We start from the raw sequence: 21991 nt of genomic DNA, 5'->3' as shown, positions 1-21991 counted from the left end.
TTCAATCAAGCATGCTAGCATTAATAATTAACAGCACCAAGGTCTCATAAGATTGCTGGCAGGTGCTAGGGTGCTGGAAAAACACTAATTTCTACCCCTTGCCAGCAAATTTTAATTTTCTTCTTGATTGTGGTAATCTAAGCATTGTAACTGATAGTTAAAGTAGACAATGCATTCAATTACATATATAATAATGTTTAAGGGGTTGATGATTAGAACTACATACAGATTCAAACAATATTTCAAGAGATGATTTGTTCAAAATATTGTAGAACTCTTTAGGGGGTTGGAGAGAAGGCTCAGCAGTTAGGAATACTTGCTGCTCTTGCAACCACACTGGGTGACTTATAACTGCTTGTAGCTCCAGCTCCCCTGGGGAACCACTGTCTTCTTATAGCCACTATGGGCACAAACATATATAATTACAAGCATATATACTTAAAATAATAACATTTAAGAACACTTTAGCTGGGTGGTGGCGGCACATCCCATCCCATCATTTGGGAGACAGAGACAGGTGGATCTCTGTGAGATCAAGGCCAGCCTGGTCTACAGAGCGGGTTCCAGGATAGCCAGGACTGTTACACAAAGAAACCCTGTCTCAAAAACCAAAACCAAAACCAAAACTATAGGTTAAAACTAAATAATAACTCTCAACAGCAATGTGTGAGACTTCACTCCCCCATAACAGTGTCATTTTGGACACCGACATTCCCTCAACTTGTACTTGGGGAGAACACTGTGACTACATCAATGTGTAGTGAACAGAACAGACACTCAGACTTACGACTCTGGGCTGCGGAGCATCCCACACTTCTGCGGTTCTGAGAACTTCTCTTGGAAATTCAGGCACAAAAATTTTAGATGCGGGTATTACTGTCGACTGCCTGCAGAATGAGAAATGCTGGACTTTCAAGCCTCTGTGCCCGGAGCATGGACTTGGCAGTATGGACCTTTTAGAGTCCAGGAGCAAGAATTGGAAAGAAAGTGAGAAATGTGTTACTGGAGACTGGGGGCGAAGCAAATCTTCGTTATGTAGTGGTGCAGTCAGTCACCTGGGCCAGGAGATCCGCAGGCAGAATGCTGACTGGCTGTGCACAAGAAGAGGAATGAGGGGAGAAGGGCCAGACCTGAGGGTCAGGACTCGCTGGGCTTCATCCATAAGCTCTCCAGATGGTCAGTGAGGCTGAAACGGAGCTATAAGGTTGCCACAGCCACACTGGAAGCCAAGTGTGTAACTGCAGAGCTGGTAAGACCTCACACAGTCTAAACCTTCTCAGACATAACAAATCAAAGGAAGAGCCTTTCTATTAAACAGCAGGGCGCCTGGACTTTGGATGGTCATATCTCACAGATATCCTGAAAGTGCCAGGCAGAAAGCTCAGAGTGACTGGTGAATGTGTCTTTTTCCTGGTAAAGTAGGGTGGAATTGAACACACAAAATTCCCTATGGTTTTTTTTTTTTTTTTTTTTAATTTTCGAGACAGGGTTTCTCTGTAGTTTTTGGTGCCTGTCCTGGAACTAGCTCTTGTAGACCAGGCTGGCCTCGAACTCACAGGGATCCACCTGGCTCTGCCTCCCGAGTGCTGGGATTAAAGGCGTGCGCCACCACCGCCTGGCTCCCTATGGTTTTAAATAGTTTGTAGCTTGGATCAAGAGGAATGCAGAGTACCACAGAAAGGGGTCACTGTCTCCCTCCACCCTCAGATTGGGAAATCAGGAAGTTGTCTTGAAGTAACTGCGCCCCTGCAAGGTGGATGGCAGTGATGGGAGCAGAGACTGGCGGGGAGGCCGCCTTCTTCAGCAGGGCTCACCTGGATCACCCTGTACTGTCTCACTCCTGCGTACCAGATGCACATCGACAAACATGTAGTCTGTCTCTCCAGACAGCAGCTCCTCAGAACGCCTCTCATGGAGCCTCGTCCATACTTGGCTCTGACAGAAAATGCCACTGTGGTAGAGACCAGTAGTCCTGAAAAGGAGCTTAGGTGAATTTTGTGAGGATATGAACTGTGTGGCCACGAGAGAGACGGAGATTTGACTCTTCCTCTGAGGGGTCGTGTGCAGTCTGCTCTGCTCCTCTGGTCCGGGACAGGACTCTAGTGGCCGACCACAGTAAAGAACGCTGTGCTGAGAGAGGTGTAGGATTGCCACACACTCTGCTTTGTTCCTGTGGGATGCTTATGCCTGCAGCTCCACCTCCAGATGTAAGTAGAGCAAGCAGCCATATGTGCAGCTACAGCCAGCACCAACCGCTGGACATATGGGAGTCTCTTAAGATGAATCCAGTCTGGCCATCAAGGTACTTCTAGCCTTTGAGGAGCCCAGGCAATGCCGTGTAAACTGAGAAATCGTTCCTCTTGTAAGATGCACAGAATGGAAGACTGGCCAGTCTCCTAGAGTCACTTAGCTTCCGGCAGCTAGATATGTAGCAACAGAAAACCAGAGAAGGGAGTGGACAAGAAATCACAGTATGATATTCACAAGGGAATACTGCTTAGTCACAGAAATGAATGAGGTAGAAAAAAATGCAACAAAATGAATGAATCTTTAAGGCCTTTGCTTAGTGGACGTAGCTGAAGATAGCACAGACTGCATGTTTCTGCTAGAGCAACTGAGAACAGTCCGAGGTGAGCGTGCACAGCAAGGGACACAGGACATGTCTTGTAGGTGTGATTATGCATTACCAAGGGGGCTTATTTGTCAAAGGATCACAGGTAACACTGGTACCTGCCAAGGCATGTGACTGCTAATTAATGTTCGGCCACTCAACACCAGAGAAACAGCAGACAACATAAATTAAAGGCACAAGACAAGAGAGAGGGCCACAGAGAGCCAGAGGTTGCTTATGGCCCTGGTGGTAGAGGGGAGGGGCCCCCTGCGAGAGCACAGTGTTCATCACGGAAGCCCTTTACACCCTACGGAGACTTTCTGGGGTGCAGTTTAGCTGCCTCTTTCATCACTATTGCAGCTTGAATTCGTGGGCTCCCATAGTCCTGGCAAGTTCTTTACAATGAAGCACATTCTTGGTGTCTTCTAATTATTTTACAGTTCTAGTAACAGAGAGTTGGACATATACTATGACATTTTCCCACTGAGCTTCATCCCAAAACATGTTTTTAAATGCTGCCTTTTTAACAGGTATCAGTTAAGCTATATGCTTCAGGTATGTAACAAATCCCATCCAGATTCTGGCAAATGTGAAATTTGGTTAGAACCGAAAGGTTTTAACCAGTCAGTCAAAAACCAAAAGGAAAGACATTCATAATGCGGGAGGGCAAAGGTGTCGACATCATGGACTGAAGACAGGAGATGTCTCTGGGGACCTGGGGGACGGGACACATGGGCAGCAGGGCGGTCAGAAGGCCTCAGTGTGGTACAGTGCAGATGTGTGAAGAGGATACACTGGGAATGAGCATCTTTCCACCAAGCAGGAAGAGGTGGAAGGAAAACTCCACAGACACATGTCAGGGAGTGCCAGGGGATGAGCTCAGCCACCCACCCAGTGTCACAATTCCATGCTTCGCCAGCCGCATTTTCAGGTCAGAAAGCTTGAAACTTCCCTGAGTTCCCTGGCTTCTGTTCAACGTGGCCAGAACTTAAAAAGGAACAGCAAGCGAGGCATGGAGGCTTAGGTAGAGATAGGCAGATTCTTGGCGCCTGCTGGCCAGCCACCTTACCTGTGAGATCTGCTTACCAGTGAGATCTGCTCCTCAACTCTTAGGGTGGCTAAGATCTAGAAAACTGCCAACATGGATGGCTTGCAGTGGTGCTCAGCTACAGACACTAGAACTTTGCAGATTTCTCCAGACAACAGCACCTTTCTCAGACACACAACATGTTAAATAAATTCATGACTGTTATTTATCCCCCTTTGTGTGGCATTTAATTACTTCACATTTAGTGATTTATACTTTTATAATTCATTCTCATGCACCAGCCAAAGAAATATTTCACATTTTTACAAAGGTCTTGTAATTTTAAGTTGGCAATGAATTTGTTTTCAAATAAGAAACATTAAAGAATATTTGGATAGTCTTGGGAGTGAAGAATTGACTTAAATATTGTTTGGCATGCTGGAGATGAAAGGAGTTACAAACAACTTGCAATTAAGATGTAACCTTCAGAATAACATGCTGTGGTGGTAACTGTATCTTTTAATAGTAGAAAATGACAACTTACGAGACCGAGACCGCAGAAGGACCAACTCTCTGCTGGAATTTCACCTTTTATCTATTGTAATTCTCTGGAAAGAGGAAGTCATGACTCATGCATATTTTCCAAGTACCAAATAACTAACAAATCAACCCCAATTGAGGCATTGTTTAGAATTCAGAAACTTTGAGAACACTGATAAGCAAACCTTTGGGGTGGGAGAATTAACCAGTGGATACTAGAAAAAGAGACAAAGTACTTTGCTGTGGCTGAGGAGCATGTTATGAATATATTTATTTTGAGTAGAAATGTATTTCCATTGTGTATAATAAAATGACTCCTTACAACAAGAAAAGAGAAAAAAGAAAGAAAAAGAAAAAAAGAAAAGAAACCAGACCGAGTAGGTACTGGTTGGTGCTCCACTATCTCAAAAAGTGAAAGGAAAAGAAAAGGCTGGTCAGTTGATGGAACTCGGATTCAGAGACAATCAATCAGAAATAAGGTTATATGGAAACCTCAGTTTCTGTCAGACTAAAGCACCAAAAGGTTAAGTATTTGTTAAACTGGCTGCTATCCTGGAAACAAAGTAGACACGGTAAAGTAACATGAAAAGAGCCTGAACTCGAGGGCTTTGGCAGACAGTCTACTTTGCACTGCTGCCTTTAGAAAGGGCTTGTTAACAGGAACCACGGGGGCGAGGACAGGCTCGAGGCCAGCGAGGACGAAGCTAGGTAATAGGATCCATGCCACATTCCAGCTAAGGAGCTCCGCTTGTTCAAACAACTTACTCCTTCCTTGATTTATATGAACTTTCAAGGAATCATTTTAAAATGTTTGCCTGGAGTCTTCTTTTCTTCAGTGGTCAGATTTGACTCCCAGTGAAAAAAAATATGATCCAAATATTTTGACAACAGTATTTGATAGCATATATGATTCTTTTCAAACCCAATCTTGGGGACATCCGGACCTACTTGATATTTGTATAGGTAAATGACATTAGCTCTTTCTGCATAACAGCCATGTTAACACTTCGATGCCAGTGAGAATTAGAGGTGAATTTTATGTATCACCATCAAAGAAGATGATGTTTATCCATCCACATGAGTGCTAAAACTGGAATACTTTTATTTTACATAAATGTGAAGAAAAGTAACGTTTAATGCACACAAAAATTTATTCTCTGGAAAATTGAACTGCCATTAAAATATCCGTGGACTGGTGTAATTTTAACATTTTTACACGCAGGTCAGCAATTTCTTTATGTAATACAATTATACAAAAGGGAAAGGCACCGTGACAGTCGGTGTGGAGAGCACAAAGGAAGGTGTGAGAGTTAAAGGCAACGACGCACAGCGCCACTCCAGCAACACGAAGGCAGTTCAGCCGTCCACGCTACAGAAGGATGGCTCACACACTTGTCATGTCGAGTTTTGATCAAGTGCATATAAATACGTGACAACAGTACAACACTGCTGACGACCACATGGACAAACTACATACACGAGAAAGTCCGCTCATGGGTGAGAGACACAGGAAACATCAGTAGGCAGCACATTTCTTCAGGTTGGTTGAGACAAGTCTGCTCACAGAGCAGTTAAATGTTACCATTCGGTTACACCTGTTATTAGAAAAATAAGTAAGAAAGCTCCGTAGAAACTAGACTATTGAGGAAGCTTTTGCCTCAAAAAACTGAAAGAAAGGAAGAGAGGATGGGAAAGAGAGGAAGGAAAGGAGATACTGAATAAAAAGACCCACTGATTCTGAGTTTTTCTGTAAAAATTACATTAGTTTGAGAAGCAAAGTCCCATTGCAGAGGTACCAAGCAGTGACGAACCTCTTGAGTTAGAAAAAGACTAGGTCCAAACACTTATCAGACTCTTAAAATTCATAGCTCAAGTACTGAGAAACAGTTCTGATATACCACCTCATGTCGAAAGTCAGGTACAAGTCCAGCCAAGTTGCTGGGACATGGCAGTTGCTGCCAGCTAAGGCGAAGGCTGTCCATTTTCTGTCAGCTTGAAAGTGCCTCGGAATTGCAGTTTTGTTTCATCAGAAAGTTATTTAAACAAAACTATATAGACATATAATAAGTGAATTTTTAAAATATGTTATTTCCATAACTTTTCTCTTGGTAAACTCAAATTATTTGTGAGTCCCACCACACATATCTAGCTGTGCTTGAAATAATCCCAACACTTCAGGACGGAGTCAGTATACTTGTCAAAGCTGTCCTGGTTTCCTCTGAGCCAGGAAATGTCAGTGCATTACAGGACATAGTAATAGCCTCAGTTATTTATCCTACAACACTACCAAAAGGCCATCCTCACCTCTAAAAAGGCCTTTCTTTAACTTTATGGTATTAGCTTTAGTTTTGCATTTTTGGAAATCGTTTTCTTAAAGCAACAAGAGAGAGATTAGGAGGAGAGAGTAAGACACAATGGCCTCAGATTTTTCATTCCTAAGAAGCTGCCCTCCTCACAGTGACTCAGAAACTACAAACCTTACCACTGCCACACTAAGACTTTATCTATGGGTACTAAACTGCTGCCAACAATTGCAGATAGGAAACAAAGTGTTATGTCCCAGTACTGCTTGGATAGAATTTCCTGGGGAGCTCATTCAGACCTAGACTCTCAGGCTTTCCTCTACACCAAATGAAACAGAATCTCTGGATAGAACCTAGAGAGAATTCTTAGGTACATTACAAACTGGGGGTCATTGTCTGTGCTTTCTGGGGTTCTTGGTGGGGGTCCACCTCCTATGTTTTCTCATCGTCTAGTACTAGTGTCAAACTCGAGGTTCACTTTCCTACTCAACCCCAGCCCCTGCACACATCTTTCTCTAACCTCATGTCTTACTGGAAGACATCATTCAATGCCAGTCTCAATACCTTAGCACACAAGATCATGAGGGAAGACTGCCCATCCAACTTGTAGCCCCTACAACAGTACATGGCACACAGCGGGGATGCTCATACATACATATTCAAGGGAGAAAAGGAACTCAGTCAGTGAACAAGATTCACAAACAGTAGTGCCGATTCTACCGAAGAGATTTCATTCATCAGTACTTGCCGTGTGCAATTACTAACAATGGAGGGAAGAAAACTAGGTGTGCATTCTGTGTAATAGTAACAGACTTTAACAAAAGAACAGAAGCTAGGTGTGCATTCTGTGTAATAGTAACAGACTTTAACAAAAGAACAGCAGCGTGCGCAGAGAGGCAGCAGTCTCTCCTGTGACTCCAACATGAGTACAGGTTAGCAGACAGCCTGCCATTTCACAGGGTAGGAAAGTGTATACAGATAATGAAAATACCTTGGTCAAGAAGAACACCTGAATTAACATATTGTCAGGATACAAGTACAGTGCAGACACAGCAAACAAATCTCAAGTCCTTAAAAATAAAAATCACCCACAAGTTATGACACCTAAGCACCATTTGTCCTGAGAAGGCAAGCCCTCGTCTGTCCTCACTGAGCTCTACTCCCTGGGCCTGCCTCTGCTGCTCAGATAAGCTGGGCAGGAACTGCCTGCTGCTTTTCTCACCCATAACAAAGAGGATGAAGATACAATGTGCATAAGTGGGCTTAGAGAGATCCCAGTTCTACTGTGGTTCACTTAAAAGAGGGGCAACTTAGGGGGTTCAGCTCAGCTTCCCCAGACAGCAGCTTCTTCACAGAGAAAACAGTAGTGATGCTACTTGCCTCTTAATATTTTGTGAGAATCAAATAAAACAACGACTTATTGTCTCAGTTCCTTACTAAGCTACAGCTGTGACACTGCGGGCGCTGTAGCGTCTCAGGGTTTCACTGCACGTCTCACCTCTCAGAACCAGACTGCAGCGACAGCCACACGGAGCCGCTCTCCATCGCAGAGGAGGAGCAGGAATGGATGATTAAGAGAGCGAAAGAAAGAAACTCAGGAATAACAACCAGGAGTGGAATTTTTCTAGGAATTCTCCAGTCTATGGAGATAAATATTCCTGCTAATGAACTTTGTGTCTTTTTCTATTGATAGCTGAACAAGGATTTCGAAAAAAACTGGTTGGTGACCACTGGCCTTCTACCAAGTACACTTTAAACAGCTCTCCTGTTCCTTAACTCCCTGGAAAGCTATGATAGCATTTGTATTCCTCATTGTCAAGGACAGCCTAGACTCTGTTTCTGCTTGTCTAGTGATGCGGTCAGACTCCCAGGCACTGCTCACGCTCCTAGCCCAGGGAGGAAGCAGTGATGACCCCCAACCAACGCTCAACTTCACAGCAGCACAGTCATCCAAGCAGTTTAAGTTTTTTTTTCTTTTTTCTTAAAACACGGTCTAATGAATAACTTTTGTTAGTGAACACAGTACTGAGAACTCACCAACACGCAGTGCGATAATATGCTGCTGTAGTTTACATACAAGGTGGCTGGTACTCAGGCTCCACAGTTACAGAAGCTTGCTTCTGAGGTCAGACAATACTGCGCCCCTGGACAGCAGCCCACAGCCACATTGAGAAAGCTGAGATTCCTCCATATTTGTCAGCTGTGGACTCTGGACATTTCATTTGATTTTAGCAGAACAGTAAGAGTATAGACTGTCCTTTTCAAGATTCTGAGTCAACATCTGTGACTCAGATAATTTGGGAAAGTATTTATGTTAAATCACAGGAGAGAAAAAAAATCATATTTGTGTATATGTGGCAGAATGGTAGCATTTGGCTCTAAATCTAATATCACATTTAGAAATTTTACAGAGGAGAAAAAGAGCAGCCCATGGCCTGCAGAGAAATGCCTCTCTATCCGGTTATGTGGAAAGGCGGTACCTTCGCTTTTGCATGTGCGCGGCACACTGTGCTGTGTGTGTAGTTACAGGAAAACACAATTTATAATCATTGGGGGCTTGGAAAATGGGACAGAGGGTGGGAGGGCTTTTCCTGAAGTTAAAGAAGACTGAAATCACTTTCCAGGCCGTACATGAAGGGACACTTACACCAGATACCCCTGAGGATCTTTGGGAGTACACACAGTTCTGGGCAGTCTCCAGAAAGGAGGTTGAACAAGTAACAGGTTTTCCTCTCCACACAGTGAAAGCACCAAACTGGTCTTATAATGTCCAACTGAACTTCGTCACAAACAAGACCAGTGACTTTGTTAGGAAGACAGCAGTTGTTAGTTATGCGTGTGACTGTTTCAAAGCAGGTCAAAGCTCACTTAGCATCAAATGCCTGCACCCAATTTTCAGAGTAACCTATCGCCTTCTTCACATTTTGCCTTACTATGTTCTTCAATAACACTTAAAAAAAAAAGAAAGAAAGAAAGAAAGAAAGAAAGCCCCCCCAACCAGTCCTGGATGCTCGCTAGTGGAGTGGTAGAAGGGCCTTTTCTTTTTATTTTGGTGGTGAACCTGGCCTTCAGTGGCCGAGCCATATCCCCAGCCCTAATGCTGTCTTTTTAATGCTACTTTTTTAACATAATTTTTTTTGACAGTTCTCACTCTGTAGTCCAGAATAGTTTGGCTAGTGTCAGACTAACAGCAATCCTCTTGCCTCAGCCTCCCAAGTACTAGCATTACAGGGATAAGCCACTCTGCTGGGCTCTGAAATTTCTGCCTTTTAACCAACTTCATGTTTCTTATCTGTATCTTTTCCTCTTAAGATGCTGTGTTTGAAAGCATAGAGATGCCTTCTTTTAATCTACAATGTAGGTGCTTGTGGCCTTCTGTGTGTGTTTAAGGCCCTTCAGTACTGCCACATTCTTACCAGTCAGTGTGCGGCTCTGCTAGTCTGGGATTGATGAATTCTAGTTCACAGTAACAGTAGAGTGCTCAGCTGGGATCTGAACCAAGACACAACTTTTCATTAGTTGGTAAATAACACACTCTGGTCTAGTTTACCTAGTAACGTGAAAGAGCAAAAAGAAAATAATTTCATGTACACAGAACACACTCTGGTAAAGCATGAGCACAACATTCCTGTCAGGTAAGAAGAGAAACAAGAAAATAGCTTCTGTTATATCCAATTGGCCTATGGTTTCTAAATATGACCATGAGGAGGCTAGCAAGCGCACTACCTCCTACGCTGCAGAGTACGGCAAAGGCGTGGCAGATGAGGGGCTTCACGCCTGTGAGTGCTGAAGGCCAAATTTGCGAATCAAATACAGCTTCCCAGCTGTGTAAGCAAGGTCAACCTGCAAGAAAGGCACAGGGTGACATCACGCTGAAGACGCTGAAGACGTCACAAAACATAGCACAAGTCACTAGAACACAGGGATCTCAGAATGCTCCTAACTGTATTAAAGCTGAGAACCACAAAGAAATCAGAGTGAATAAGGACCCCAGGAGCCTGTTCCGACGCTGCCTGAAGGCTCAGCACTTGGAACAGATGGTTAACTCCTTTAACTAGAATGCCTTCCATTTTCAACAGTTACCCACCATGCCTGCCACATCACACAGCTGTGAAAACTGACCACTGAAAGCGATTCCAAATGAGAGTTTGCTCTACCCTTTTCTACACTGGGACACAGAGCACACAAAGAACTTGACCATACAGTTATGAAGTTTCTGCAGTACAGTCAGAAAAGTTTGCAGGGACCAATGGGGCATGGTCTCTTTGGATCAGATAGACAGATAGATAGATAGATAGACAGACAGACAGACAGAGAGAGAGAGAGAGAGAGAGAGAGAGAGAGAGAGAGAGAGAGAGAGAGAGATAAAAAGAAAGAAAGAAGCAAAGACAAACTTCAAAGAAACCAAGCTTAAACTTTGCTTTGGGGAATTTTGCACTTGGGTTTAGTACTACAAGAAAGGCTGAGGCACAGAGAGAACACATCTGAGATCAAACCATCAGCGTGAACGAGCCGGAGACGTGCCGTGACCGCTGAGCCTCACCAAGGACTGGCCGTCAGACACTTTACGGGTAGGGTGTGGGTGAGGACACGCAGTGCTGCAATGGAAGTTCTGGCCTGAAAACCACAATCACCATGAAATTCCTAGCTTTTTCACTAAATAAAATAAAATTCAAATCAAAAGCATGTTCTTCAATCTCTGGAGGACTGCGGGACACTACTGACAAGTTTCTTGGTTTCTCACAGAGCTCTGCCAGAGACAAAGCCCGTTCCCTTAGCTCAGCACTGACGGTCCTTTCAAAAGTGTGCAGCATTGTGGCAGGGTGTTGACGAGGACTCTCCAGGGAGCAGCTCCTTGCTCAGGACTCCAGCAGGGCGTGCCACCTGCACACTTGCTGTCCCTTGGACTCCTTCATCGCAGTCCAGTGTCTGAGCTCCTCCTCCCCAGAGCTGTTCAAACCTAAGGAAATCCAGCCTATCATCTCCTTTCTTTTCATGCTGCGCTTGTTATACACAGACAGTATCAGAGTCACATCAGAAAGTTGAAACAAGGCCACTTGAAAAACAAAAGTCTCCTTGTACACCGGGTTTGGCTGCCCTCTGCGGGTGGATGTCTTGCACTTGGACATCTCTTGGCCCATGGAATTCAGCAATGTTAATTTAACATATGTATCTGAAGGAAGAAAACCAACACACCACAAATATCATTTGAGACAAACTGACAGTTTTCTAATGATAAATGTCAAGATTAGGTAGTCACGCTTTATAAGGATATGGTGTATACCATGTTTGATGGAAACTGAACTAACTCAATTTTGATGCAGATGCTTATTAAATATGTGACAAGTATAGAGAATACTAAGTTGGCTGAAATTCTTGATAGTAGCAATGACTTAGCCTCACTGTTTCTAGGAATGGAATTTAAAGGTATACCTCATAATCCTTCCTTCCCCCTCCCACCCCTCATCAGCCTCCCCAGCCTCCCCTGCCCATCACCACCCTATTTCACTCCACTAAGCGGGACATCATAGCATCAATAGACACTTAGCAAGCTCAGTTAGCCACAACACTACAGCATTCCACTGTTCTCAGAGAAGAGAGTAAACAAACAAACAGAGGTGAAGGTGAAGGCAGATGGAGAGGGGAGGAGGAAGACAGGAACGCAAAGGTGACACTCAACAGCTGAAGATGAAATGTCAAGAGAATCTCTGCATGGATGTGGTTTTAAATACACATTGAAAATATTCAAGGGCCCAAATGAAGCCAAATGCCTTAAGGGATCAATGTTTAGCAAACCAAGTAAAACTTTCTTCCAGTTTCATGCAAGAGTACATTTAATGTGCTTTTCCGAGGACTTGGGGGTAGTTAAATACTACTGGGTTTCTTTCAGGCATAATTTAATGTAAAATATTAAGAATGATATTTTTAATTATTTTCACCAATTGCAAAGACACTGGCATGATGTTTAGTGTACAGAGTGAAATGTAACACTTCAAGGCCTTTTTATATGAAAGATATATTCTCTTTAAAGACTTTCCAAGTCTGTTAGACTCATGCAAATGGTCTCAGCATGTTGATCCATCATGTGTACTTTATATCACAATTAAAGATAATTGCAATGGTCTCATGAAATATCTGTTTCTATCATAAATCAAAATACAAAGAAATAAAAAATAACTTATCTTAAAAGGTTTTGCTCATTTGTTGATATTCTGAATACCATCATCCATAATCAGAGATAAAGTTTAAGTTAGTTTTATTTAAAATACCACAGATAAAAATGTGCATTGTTTTGGAAACCAACATGGTGGACAGTCTCACTGCTGGCAAGTTTTAGGGCATTTTGTTTTGCATGAAAAGACAACATCCAATTAGCCTCTACAGGAACTCACCTCGGATTATATAAACCTGTCCACCTATCAAGTGTTTTAGACAACAGAACAGTCCATCTGACAACAGGGGGTGGAAAGCAGTAAAAGAAATAATGACCAGATGTCAATCGTTGGGCGAAGGAGGGTCAAAGGTCAGAATTAAAGAGGAAACACTGTGCACTTGAGTGGAAAACACAAAACTTTAGCATTTTAATTCAAGTAGAGGGTTGAACAAAGGGCTGTTTTATAGATTTCAAGGAATAAAAAAAATTTAACATCATTGTGTAATCCTAAATAAAAATTACACTGTTTTAAGAGGGGAACATATTTATAATGGTATCTTCTTAGTCTAAAGCACATTGAACATATAAGAATCATGCAAATTATCAGGTTATAAAAGATTGGATACAACCATTATAGGATCACTACTATTGTGCTACATTTTAATTTTACCCATGCAACATTTAGTATTTCAAATAGTCTGATTACTTCCAATATAATCAAGAACTCAGTTATGCAAAATGAAGTGTGACTATCAGAATATGTGCTCATGAATGCTGCTCTTGTATCTTCGGCGGAGTCTGAGGTTACCTGGCTGACAGCAGTTCTTAGACCCCGCGTATCAGTGAAGGGCTAAGGGCTGTAATCTATGACTTAGGACATGCTGACACAACTGTCTTCAGTTTTGCTTGGCAGCTATCTGGCATGTCTTTTATAAATGCTTTACCCTCATATCACTATTTCAAAAGTTGGCTTTACTTATTTACTAGTGACTTCCTAGCTAAAGATACTGACCAACTGGAGGCTGAGGATCTAATTCTAAAATAATGGCAACTGCTCTCACCCCTCTGCCCCAAGGACAGATACCATGTAGGCACGTAGCAGTCTTAACACGCTTCCTATCCACCCTGTCTCTGCTCCCTTCATTCTGACTTTCTGTGCTGTTTCTAGGCCACACTATCATTGCATTCTGCCACTTCTGACATGTCCAATTAAGGATTTGTCAACACTTATTGAACGGCCATCTTAAGTGTGAGGCACAGACTGACGTGCATCTTTATCTCATGGTGGAGTGTTACATGGTCATTGGGTCTGTGTCTTGTGGTCAGGTAAGCACATGTGGTTGTCATGGCCTCACAAGCTCACATGTGTTCAGGCTCTCTCCAGCCCTTTGTGGAGAGAGTCTCAGTGTGTTTGCACGGAGACAGTCAAGTCGAACTCCCCAGCCTGCCTGGTCTCAGAATGTCCTTTTACTCACTCGGTCCTTTTACTCCCTTTGAAATGAGAAAGTGGATGGTACTAATTTACTTTTATGTACCTTCGTCAGATCTGAGTCTCACAATTACCCTGTAAATATATAAACTTAACTTTACCTATTAAGAAACAGCCCTGCAGGGTCAGGCCATTTGTCTATGGAGGTTATAATTTTTCTCTTTAGATATCTCTTTTAAAATTTTGAATTATTATTCTGTGTGTGTGTGAGTGTTTACCTGAATGTTTGTCTGTGCACCATGTGTGTATCTGGTGCCTGCAGAGGCCATAAGAGTGGACTGGATCCCTTGGAACTAGAGCTCTGGATGGTTGTGAGTTACCATGTGGGTGCTGGGATTAAACTGAGTTCTCTGGAAGAACAGCCAGGGCTCTTCACTGCTGAGCCATCTCTTTTGCCTTGCCCTCCAGGCTTCTCAATTTAGGGATAGATGTATTCTGTGATGCATGTCCCAACATTTCTTGGCATAAACCTATTATCTTTTAATGATGTTTCACCTGCATTGAACAATGGATTTTTATGGCATTAAAAAGCAAAATTAACGTAAAGGATAGAAAAAGCTTCCCCTCTGCCTGCACCCTGATTAACAGTGTATTAAGGAAGTCTCTTGGAAATCCGTAAACAAATTTAAGCTATTAATCACTCGCAATTTCTTTTCAGAGTTTCAGTCAGGGCATGAAGAGGTTTAATCTATAGAAATCTGGAGGAGCTGTTCTGTGCCCATTTAGATCTGGCTCACAGACATCAACAGTAAAACGGGATGGGACATTTTCTCTGCACCTCCCACACCTACTCTCATCTTCAGTGGAGAGGAGAGGGGACAGTCAGAGCAGACAAACGCCCTTGCTCCCACTCAGTCTACCCAGGGCAAAGCTCTTGTCCTGATTTCTTTTGTACTGGGAAGAAAAGGCATGCTGGTTGTGTAGGGTGAAGATTCTGTTTTTTATTTTTGTGTGGTGCTGTGCTGCACCCTAGGCCTGTACATGCTAAGCACATGCTGTACCACTCAGCTACATCCTTAACACCTATAATTTCAAAGAAGAAAATTCAAGAAAATACTTTTTTCATGAGGTGTTAAGGGTAAAGGAAGGGAAATCCAGAAGTGGATCCATTAGTTCAGAACACTGCACAGACAGGAAACAGGACACTAGTCTCTCGCTAACAGAAGCTGCACACAGTTCTTTCACTGTGAACAGCAGGCACTTCTTCAAGCCCTGTAACTTCTTCTGGCATTAAAAGATAATGGCTACAGTAGGGATAATTTATTCTGCAGACACTATGTAAACTTAAAAATTTCTGTTACCATACAATTAATATTTTGAATTTCACATTTTCTACTTCCCAAATGACTGGAAATAGAAAACGTAAAACAGATTGGCTGATGATTCAGTGTTTCATTGTGATTGGTTAAGACTAAAATGATGCAAGTCCCCTAAGTGCAGAAAGCATTAAGTAAATATAATTGGTTTTCACTCACTGGGTGGTCTGTTTGCTGCCAGGTTTTTGAAGTGGCTGCCTTTGATCACTTCTGCTGATAGCCGTCCAGTGGTGGCATTGTAAAGGAGCCCAATGAGGATCTCTGGAACGGAGCCGTGCTCAAGGGACTGACAGGAGGATGTACTTTCACCACAGGACACTTCTGACAAGCTCACCTGGGAGTCACAGCCCTGGAGAGCAAATGTGAAATTGTTACAGTATTTTACAAAACACAGATCATAAAATGTACCATTGGCTGGGTGTGGTGGTGGACAGGACACGGGATGCAGAAGCAGGTGGCTCTCTTGTCTAAACAATGAGCTGCAGGCCAGCCAGAGCTATGGTGAGACCCTGTCTCAAACACCACCACCATCAACTACAACAAACAAAAGAAATAAAATGGCAGTGCTGTATGTATTGAAATTACATCACAAAAAAGACAAGGGTGGGAACACACACCAATTCCCAAACACTCAATTAGAAATAGTTTGTAGACATTTCAGTCAAGTAATAGATGATATTCCTGCAATAAACTCTATTTCTTTATTTTAATCATTCATTCATTCACTCATTCCCGTGTGCCTGTGCCCATGCCCACACAAATGCATGTGGTCAGCATGTTCTGAAAGCCACAGAGCAGCCAGCAGGGCTGGTCTCTCCTCCAACGTGTGCTCCCCTGGAAGGAACTCGGGTCATCAAGCTGTCGGCACAGAAGCCTTTACCCACTGAACCATCTCAACAATTCAACAGTTTCTTCAACGTATGCATGGTAATGAGAGTTATCAACCTTAAAACATGGATGTGAATTTAGATTTATTTACAGTAAACATCTCAACTATATTCTTAAAGACAAAGATTAGCACATGTTGATAAATAAGCAAAAGTATCTGCCATTCTTATGCCAATATCTAAAATAGAGAGGTAGAAAAGTAAAAAAAAAATAGTAAAATTTACTATGCACACATAATCATAAGAAAACTGATGTAGCTGTGTGTTTCCTTGAAAACCAGACCATCATCAGAGGTGAAGAGGTGCACTTAGTGATGACTACGTGTTTACTTTTTAGGAAAACAGAAAAATTCCAAATTAGTAAGCATTTTGTAAAGTGGGTTAAAGACACAGAAAGCAAAGACCTTGTAATATTAAGGAGAAACACGCACCAGTGGCATAGCGATATCTCTCAGTGACTGGCCCTGTGAGCAGGGGAGGATGCAGCAAGGATGTGGGAGATTGACACATTACAGACAGTGAGGTCAGACTATGGACATAGCCCAGCATGCCCAACAGCAGAGCAGAAGCCTTTCCTTATAGCAATAAAGCAAGCAAAGATAAAGTGCAAATGAGGAAAAATTTCATGGTATGCTTTTTGTTTGTTTGTTTGCTTTTCAAGACAGGGTTGCTCTGTGTAACAGCCCTGACTGTCCTGGAACTCACTCTAAAGACCAGGCTGACCTCAAACTCACATGTAGTGGTGGGCTGCGGGCAGGCCTGCTTTTCATCCTGCCCGGCTCCTGCACAGCTAGCTTAGCCCCAGAAATAATAACACACAAGTTATATTCATTTGAACACTGCCTGGCCCATTATCTCTAGAGAGTTAGTTACTGACTAACTCTCATATCTTGATATTAACCCATTTCTAATAATCTCGTGGTAGCACCACGAGGTAGTGGCCTACCGGAAAAGATTCAGCATGTCTGACCTGGTGGCTGGCTCCATGGGGTCTGGCTCATTGCCCTCTTCCCAGCATTCTATTCTGTTTACTCCGCCTACCTAATTTTCTGTCCTATCAAAGGGCCAAGGCAGTCTCTTTATTGACCAATGAAAATAACATAATAGACAGATAACCCTCCTCCATCACTCACAGAGATCCCCCTGTCTCTGCCTTCTGAGTGCTGGGATTAAAGTCATGTATCACCACTTCCCAGCTCGTAGTATGCTTTCGATCAAATAGAAATAACAAAGTATTTTCTAGAAGAACAAAAGACCTATGATATATTTAAATACATTTCTAAGTAATTCTTGAGAAACCAAATGGTATTAAGAATGAGATAATTAACTGATTGAAAAGACCAACAAAAATGGATAAATTTCTGAATGGTTCAATGAGAGAAGAAGAGAGAGTGAGCACACTGCATATCTGCAGATCATGAATACATAAAAGGGTCACACAGACAGCTCCCCGCTAATCTGAAATTTGGATGGAATGGACACATTCTTAGAGAATGACAGCTAACAGAAGGGACACTAGAAGAGACAGAATATCCTAACCAAACTTGTAACCAAAAACTTTTTTAAAATAAAGACACAGAAAAAGGCATTTTAGCTGTGACAGTTTCCCTTGTGAATTATAACTGATAACATTCCTCTTTCTCAAACACATTCAGACTCAGCTGCCCATGTACTGAGAATCTAACAAACCCTTAGAAACAAGGCTTAGGATAGACTTAAAAAGAGTAGGAATCACAGGAGTTGCTCATTTGTGAACCTCGACTTAAAACTCCTAAACCCACCATTAGCAGACCAAATCTATCAACACGCAATTAAAAAATTTGCACCGGTGGGGCAGGTTGAGCCTTAGCACACACAAGGCTCTACACTCACTCTGCAGCACACGGAAACTGGGTGTGGCGGCACGCACCTGTAATCTCAACACCCTGGCTGGAGGCCTGAAGATCAGGAAAGGTCAAGGCCGTGCTTGGCTACTCAGTGAATTCCAGGCCAACCTGGCTTATGTGAGATCTGGTTTCAAAAAAATCCTGTAACTTATCTCCCCTTTGATGCTGTCACCACCAGGGTGGACCTTCACAGCCAGAGAAGGTCCTAGTCTTAATAAACACCAATAAAATAATTAAAGTCATCATAATTTAGAAGAGGAGTGGGGAAGACTGCCCACCAGGCAATCAAATACAAAAGAAATTTGAACAAATTCACAGACAAACTGCAGTTACACAAAAAGTAAAATTTGAAAATATTCACATTGTAAATATATCAGCAATACACCTAAAAATGAAAATAGTATTTATAAAATTGGACAAGGTGGCTTATGCCTGCACCCCAGCACTGTGGAGGAGGCTAAACCAGGTGGACTGCAAACTCCAGACTAGCCTAGTGTACACAGAGAGTTCTGTGCTAGCCAAAGCTACATTGTGAGATCTTGTCTCAAACTACAAACAAAGAATACAAGCAAAAGCATTTGTCACAGCATAAAACATAAAATATCTAGCACATAATAAATGACATGCTAGCCTGCAAGGTGTCTGCAGAAAACATGAGCATTGCTGAGAATGGAAAGTGCTCTACCAGATGACCTCAGCAACTGTGTGAGAGAGCCATCTAACAACATTCTCCCCTTATCATCTATAGAGTAAATGTAATTCCATTAAAAATTTCAATAGACTTTTTTGCATTTTCTTGGCTTCATTAGCAATCAGGGAAATGGAAGTTCAAATTCTGGGGTGACAATAAACAGAGGGGTGTGGTGATATTTTGGTTGTACTCTAACAAATAAAGCTTGTCTGAAGATCAGAGAAAGGGATAGCCATTAGCTAACTATAGAGGTCTGGAGGTCTGTGCAGACAGACAGGAAGTGATATGGCTGGGCGGAGAGAGGAAGTGATAAGACAGGATGGAGAGAAGAGTTCGGTCTCTCTTTTAGGGCTGGGAGTCATAGAGGTAAGATCTCCAGTGGCTGCCTGCTCTGCTTCTTGGATCCTTTAGCTTTTCATCCTCTAATACCTGTCTCTGGGTTTTTATTATTGATACCAATTAGCACTCGTCAACAATCGCCACCCAACCTTATGGCATGAATTCACGAAAAGACCACTTGCCTGGGGCTTTGCAGACACTGGTATGTGCGAGAGCTCCCACTAGAGTCGCTGCCCGCCAGCTAGGTTTTCTTTTCTTTTTCCCCAAGCCTCTGAGCAAGTTTGGGATTTTCTTGCGGTAGCTTCTCTAAAACAGTCTCCATCTGCCACCCAAACTCCAGAAGCACCTGGGCTTCTAATGTCACAGAGCTTACCTGTCCTAGACCAGCTGGCTCTACCTCCAGACAGCTCCTGCCACAAGCACTCAGCTCACAGCTACAGACTAGCAGCTGTCCTCAGGCAGACTGTGCAGCACCTGTGTTCTCCACGCAGACGTGCTATGCAGTGGGAGTCACATGCTCCAACATTGGCAGATTTGGTGTGACAATTGGAAAGTCTTTAAAGGAGGAATTAGTTAAAAAGTTTTTTCCCCACATTAAAAAATGGGAAACATAATTTTGATGGAGAGAACTAGGTCTCTGTATGATTATGCAATGCATGATTTAAAATTGGAATAATTAAATCAATTAAATGAAGGCATAATCAACTTAACTGGGATTGACATGTTTATCCAAAAGTCAGGATTATATGCTATTCTCACAATATTAATGGGTTTTATGGAACCTCTCAACAAATTACCTATTTTGCAATAGGCAGAAATAGTTGTTTTGCATGTTGAAATCACTGAATTGATACCATATAATGTAGAACTGATTTTATTATTTATTCAGTTACAAGAAATAATCAGGAATAGGAATCATCCCATATATATAACACACATCTGATCCTATATGGGCCTGCCAGGCCATCTAGCACAAGGTAATGAAGAATTGATCAACTATTAATTGTAAGCTTACTGAAGGCCTCAGAATTTCATAAAAAAAACCCCATCATGTCAATAGCAAAAGTTAAAAAAAAAGACTTTTCCATCATGTGGTAACAAGCCAAGGAAACATAAGGAAATGTTCTACTTGTTCTTTATACAACCAAACACTACTACCTGTAGGAAGTAGCCCAAAGGTTACTCAAAGGAATGAAATCTGGCAGATAGAAGTATTCCAATTTGTTGAATTTGGAAAACTAAAATATGTACACCACACCACTGATACCTTTTCAGGTTTTCAATGGACAACTGCTTTGAATTCAGAAAAGGCTGATTTGGTAATCACACATTTGCTAGAACTTATGGCTATCATGGATATACCCGTATAAATAAATACAGACAATGGTCTAGCATATGTCTCTAATAAAATGAAACAGGTTTTTGCTTTTTACAATAGAAAACATATTATAGGCATACGACATAATCCTACAGGACAAGCAGTTATAGAAAGTTCAAATTGAACTCTAAAGGATAAAATAAATAAACAGAAAGGGGTAATAAAGACTGCCAAGGAATAGATTGCATAATGCCTTATTAATTTTGAGTTTTCTAAATGCTAATGAGAAAGGAACAACAGTTGCAGAGAGACATTGGATAATAGGAAAAAACTTAAATCAGCTAGTATACTTTAAAGATGTATTGAACTCAGAATGGAAACCAGGACATGTGTTATGTTGGAGAAGGGGTTTTGCTTTTGTTTCCACAGAAGAAGAAAAGCTATGGATACCATCAAAATTTATAAAGATTTGATTTGAATGAGAGAGACCTCTTAACTAGAAGAAATGATAGTTCATGAAGCAGCATGGTCATTTAATCTAAACTTACCTATAAAACTAACAAATGCTTCTCATTTGATCAGATAAAACTTATCAAAAGGGAACCTTCCCAAAATTGGGTTGGGGAAGGGTTTTGGTTTTGTCTTTTTGGGAGAATAAAGGCATCCAGCTAATGCCTCTGAGAACTACTGGACAAATGAGACATCTGAAGAAAAAGGACAAATCACCCAGAAAAAAATGTTCTAAGAAAAGGAGTAAATTGGCCTATTGGTATATCCCATTTCCAACAGGATAAAATTTCATAAACCTTTCCAAATGTTTGTTTCTGCTGTTCTCTACAGACATATAATGCAAATGGCCTTTTCATAGTCCCAGTCCAGTTAAAAGTTAAAGCTGGCTTTGGAGTTAGAGCATGGGTCTCTCCTTCTCTAAACCCATGCATGCTTGTTAAAGTAAAATCCAAAATCTCTGTCTCATGTCAGAAGAGCCACATGATATGGAAGAGAAGAAAAACAAAAAATTAGGGACTATTGTATTGCCACTAATCTCATAATCCTTTGTTTTTATTTTTATTCTTATTCTTTAAGGCTTTTCTTAAGATACAAATATCTCAAAGTTTATAAGGTTAATACACACACATATAAAATCTTAAACTGTTTGTCATAATATTAATGATCATATAGAGTACTAGTCTCAGAAAAGGGCTTCATCTACCTTCCAATATGTGATTTTGGGTTTGAGTCTCTATCAGGTAAGTGGGACTTAAGTTTTTGCACTCTGGATGTACATAACAAATATTGATCCTTTAACCTTTATGAGACCTATTGCATATGACATTTAAAATATTTAAGTTTTCTGCAGTGAAGCAAGACCATGCCTAACAGCGACCTTTGAAGTCTCCAAAAGGAGAATGAGGTCCCACAATGATGAT

At 41.8% G+C, this 21991-nt stretch overlaps 1 protein-coding gene across 4 annotated transcripts in view; it reads right to left on the bottom strand.

Annotated features, from left to right (window-relative positions):
- Positions 1 to 5263: 5263 nt before the first annotated feature.
- The window catches only part of Syt14 (synaptotagmin 14), a 174514-nt gene continuing 157786 nt past the window's right edge, over positions 5264 to 21991 (bottom strand). For 2 of the 4 annotated variants that reach the window (XM_048439365.3, XM_048439363.3), the window contains 3 exons: positions 15600 to 15789; positions 12874 to 12930; positions 5264 to 11654 (listed from right to left, as the gene is read on the bottom strand). In XM_048439365.3, coding sequence (XP_048295322.1) covers positions 11341 to 11654; positions 12874 to 12930; positions 15600 to 15789 — 561 coding nt within the window. In that variant the 3' untranslated portion in view covers positions 5264 to 11340. The remainder of the gene's footprint in view (positions 11655 to 12873; positions 12931 to 15599; positions 15790 to 21991) is intronic. The other 2 variants (XM_087906013.1, XM_048439364.3) reach the window with 1 other exon arrangement.

This window comes from Myodes glareolus, chromosome 5 (assembly GCF_982192425.1).
Source record: "Myodes glareolus chromosome 5, mMyoGla1.1, whole genome shotgun sequence".
NCBI lineage: Eukaryota > Metazoa > Chordata > Mammalia > Rodentia > Cricetidae > Myodes > Myodes glareolus.
This window is presented reverse-complemented; position numbering and strand designations above follow the sequence as displayed.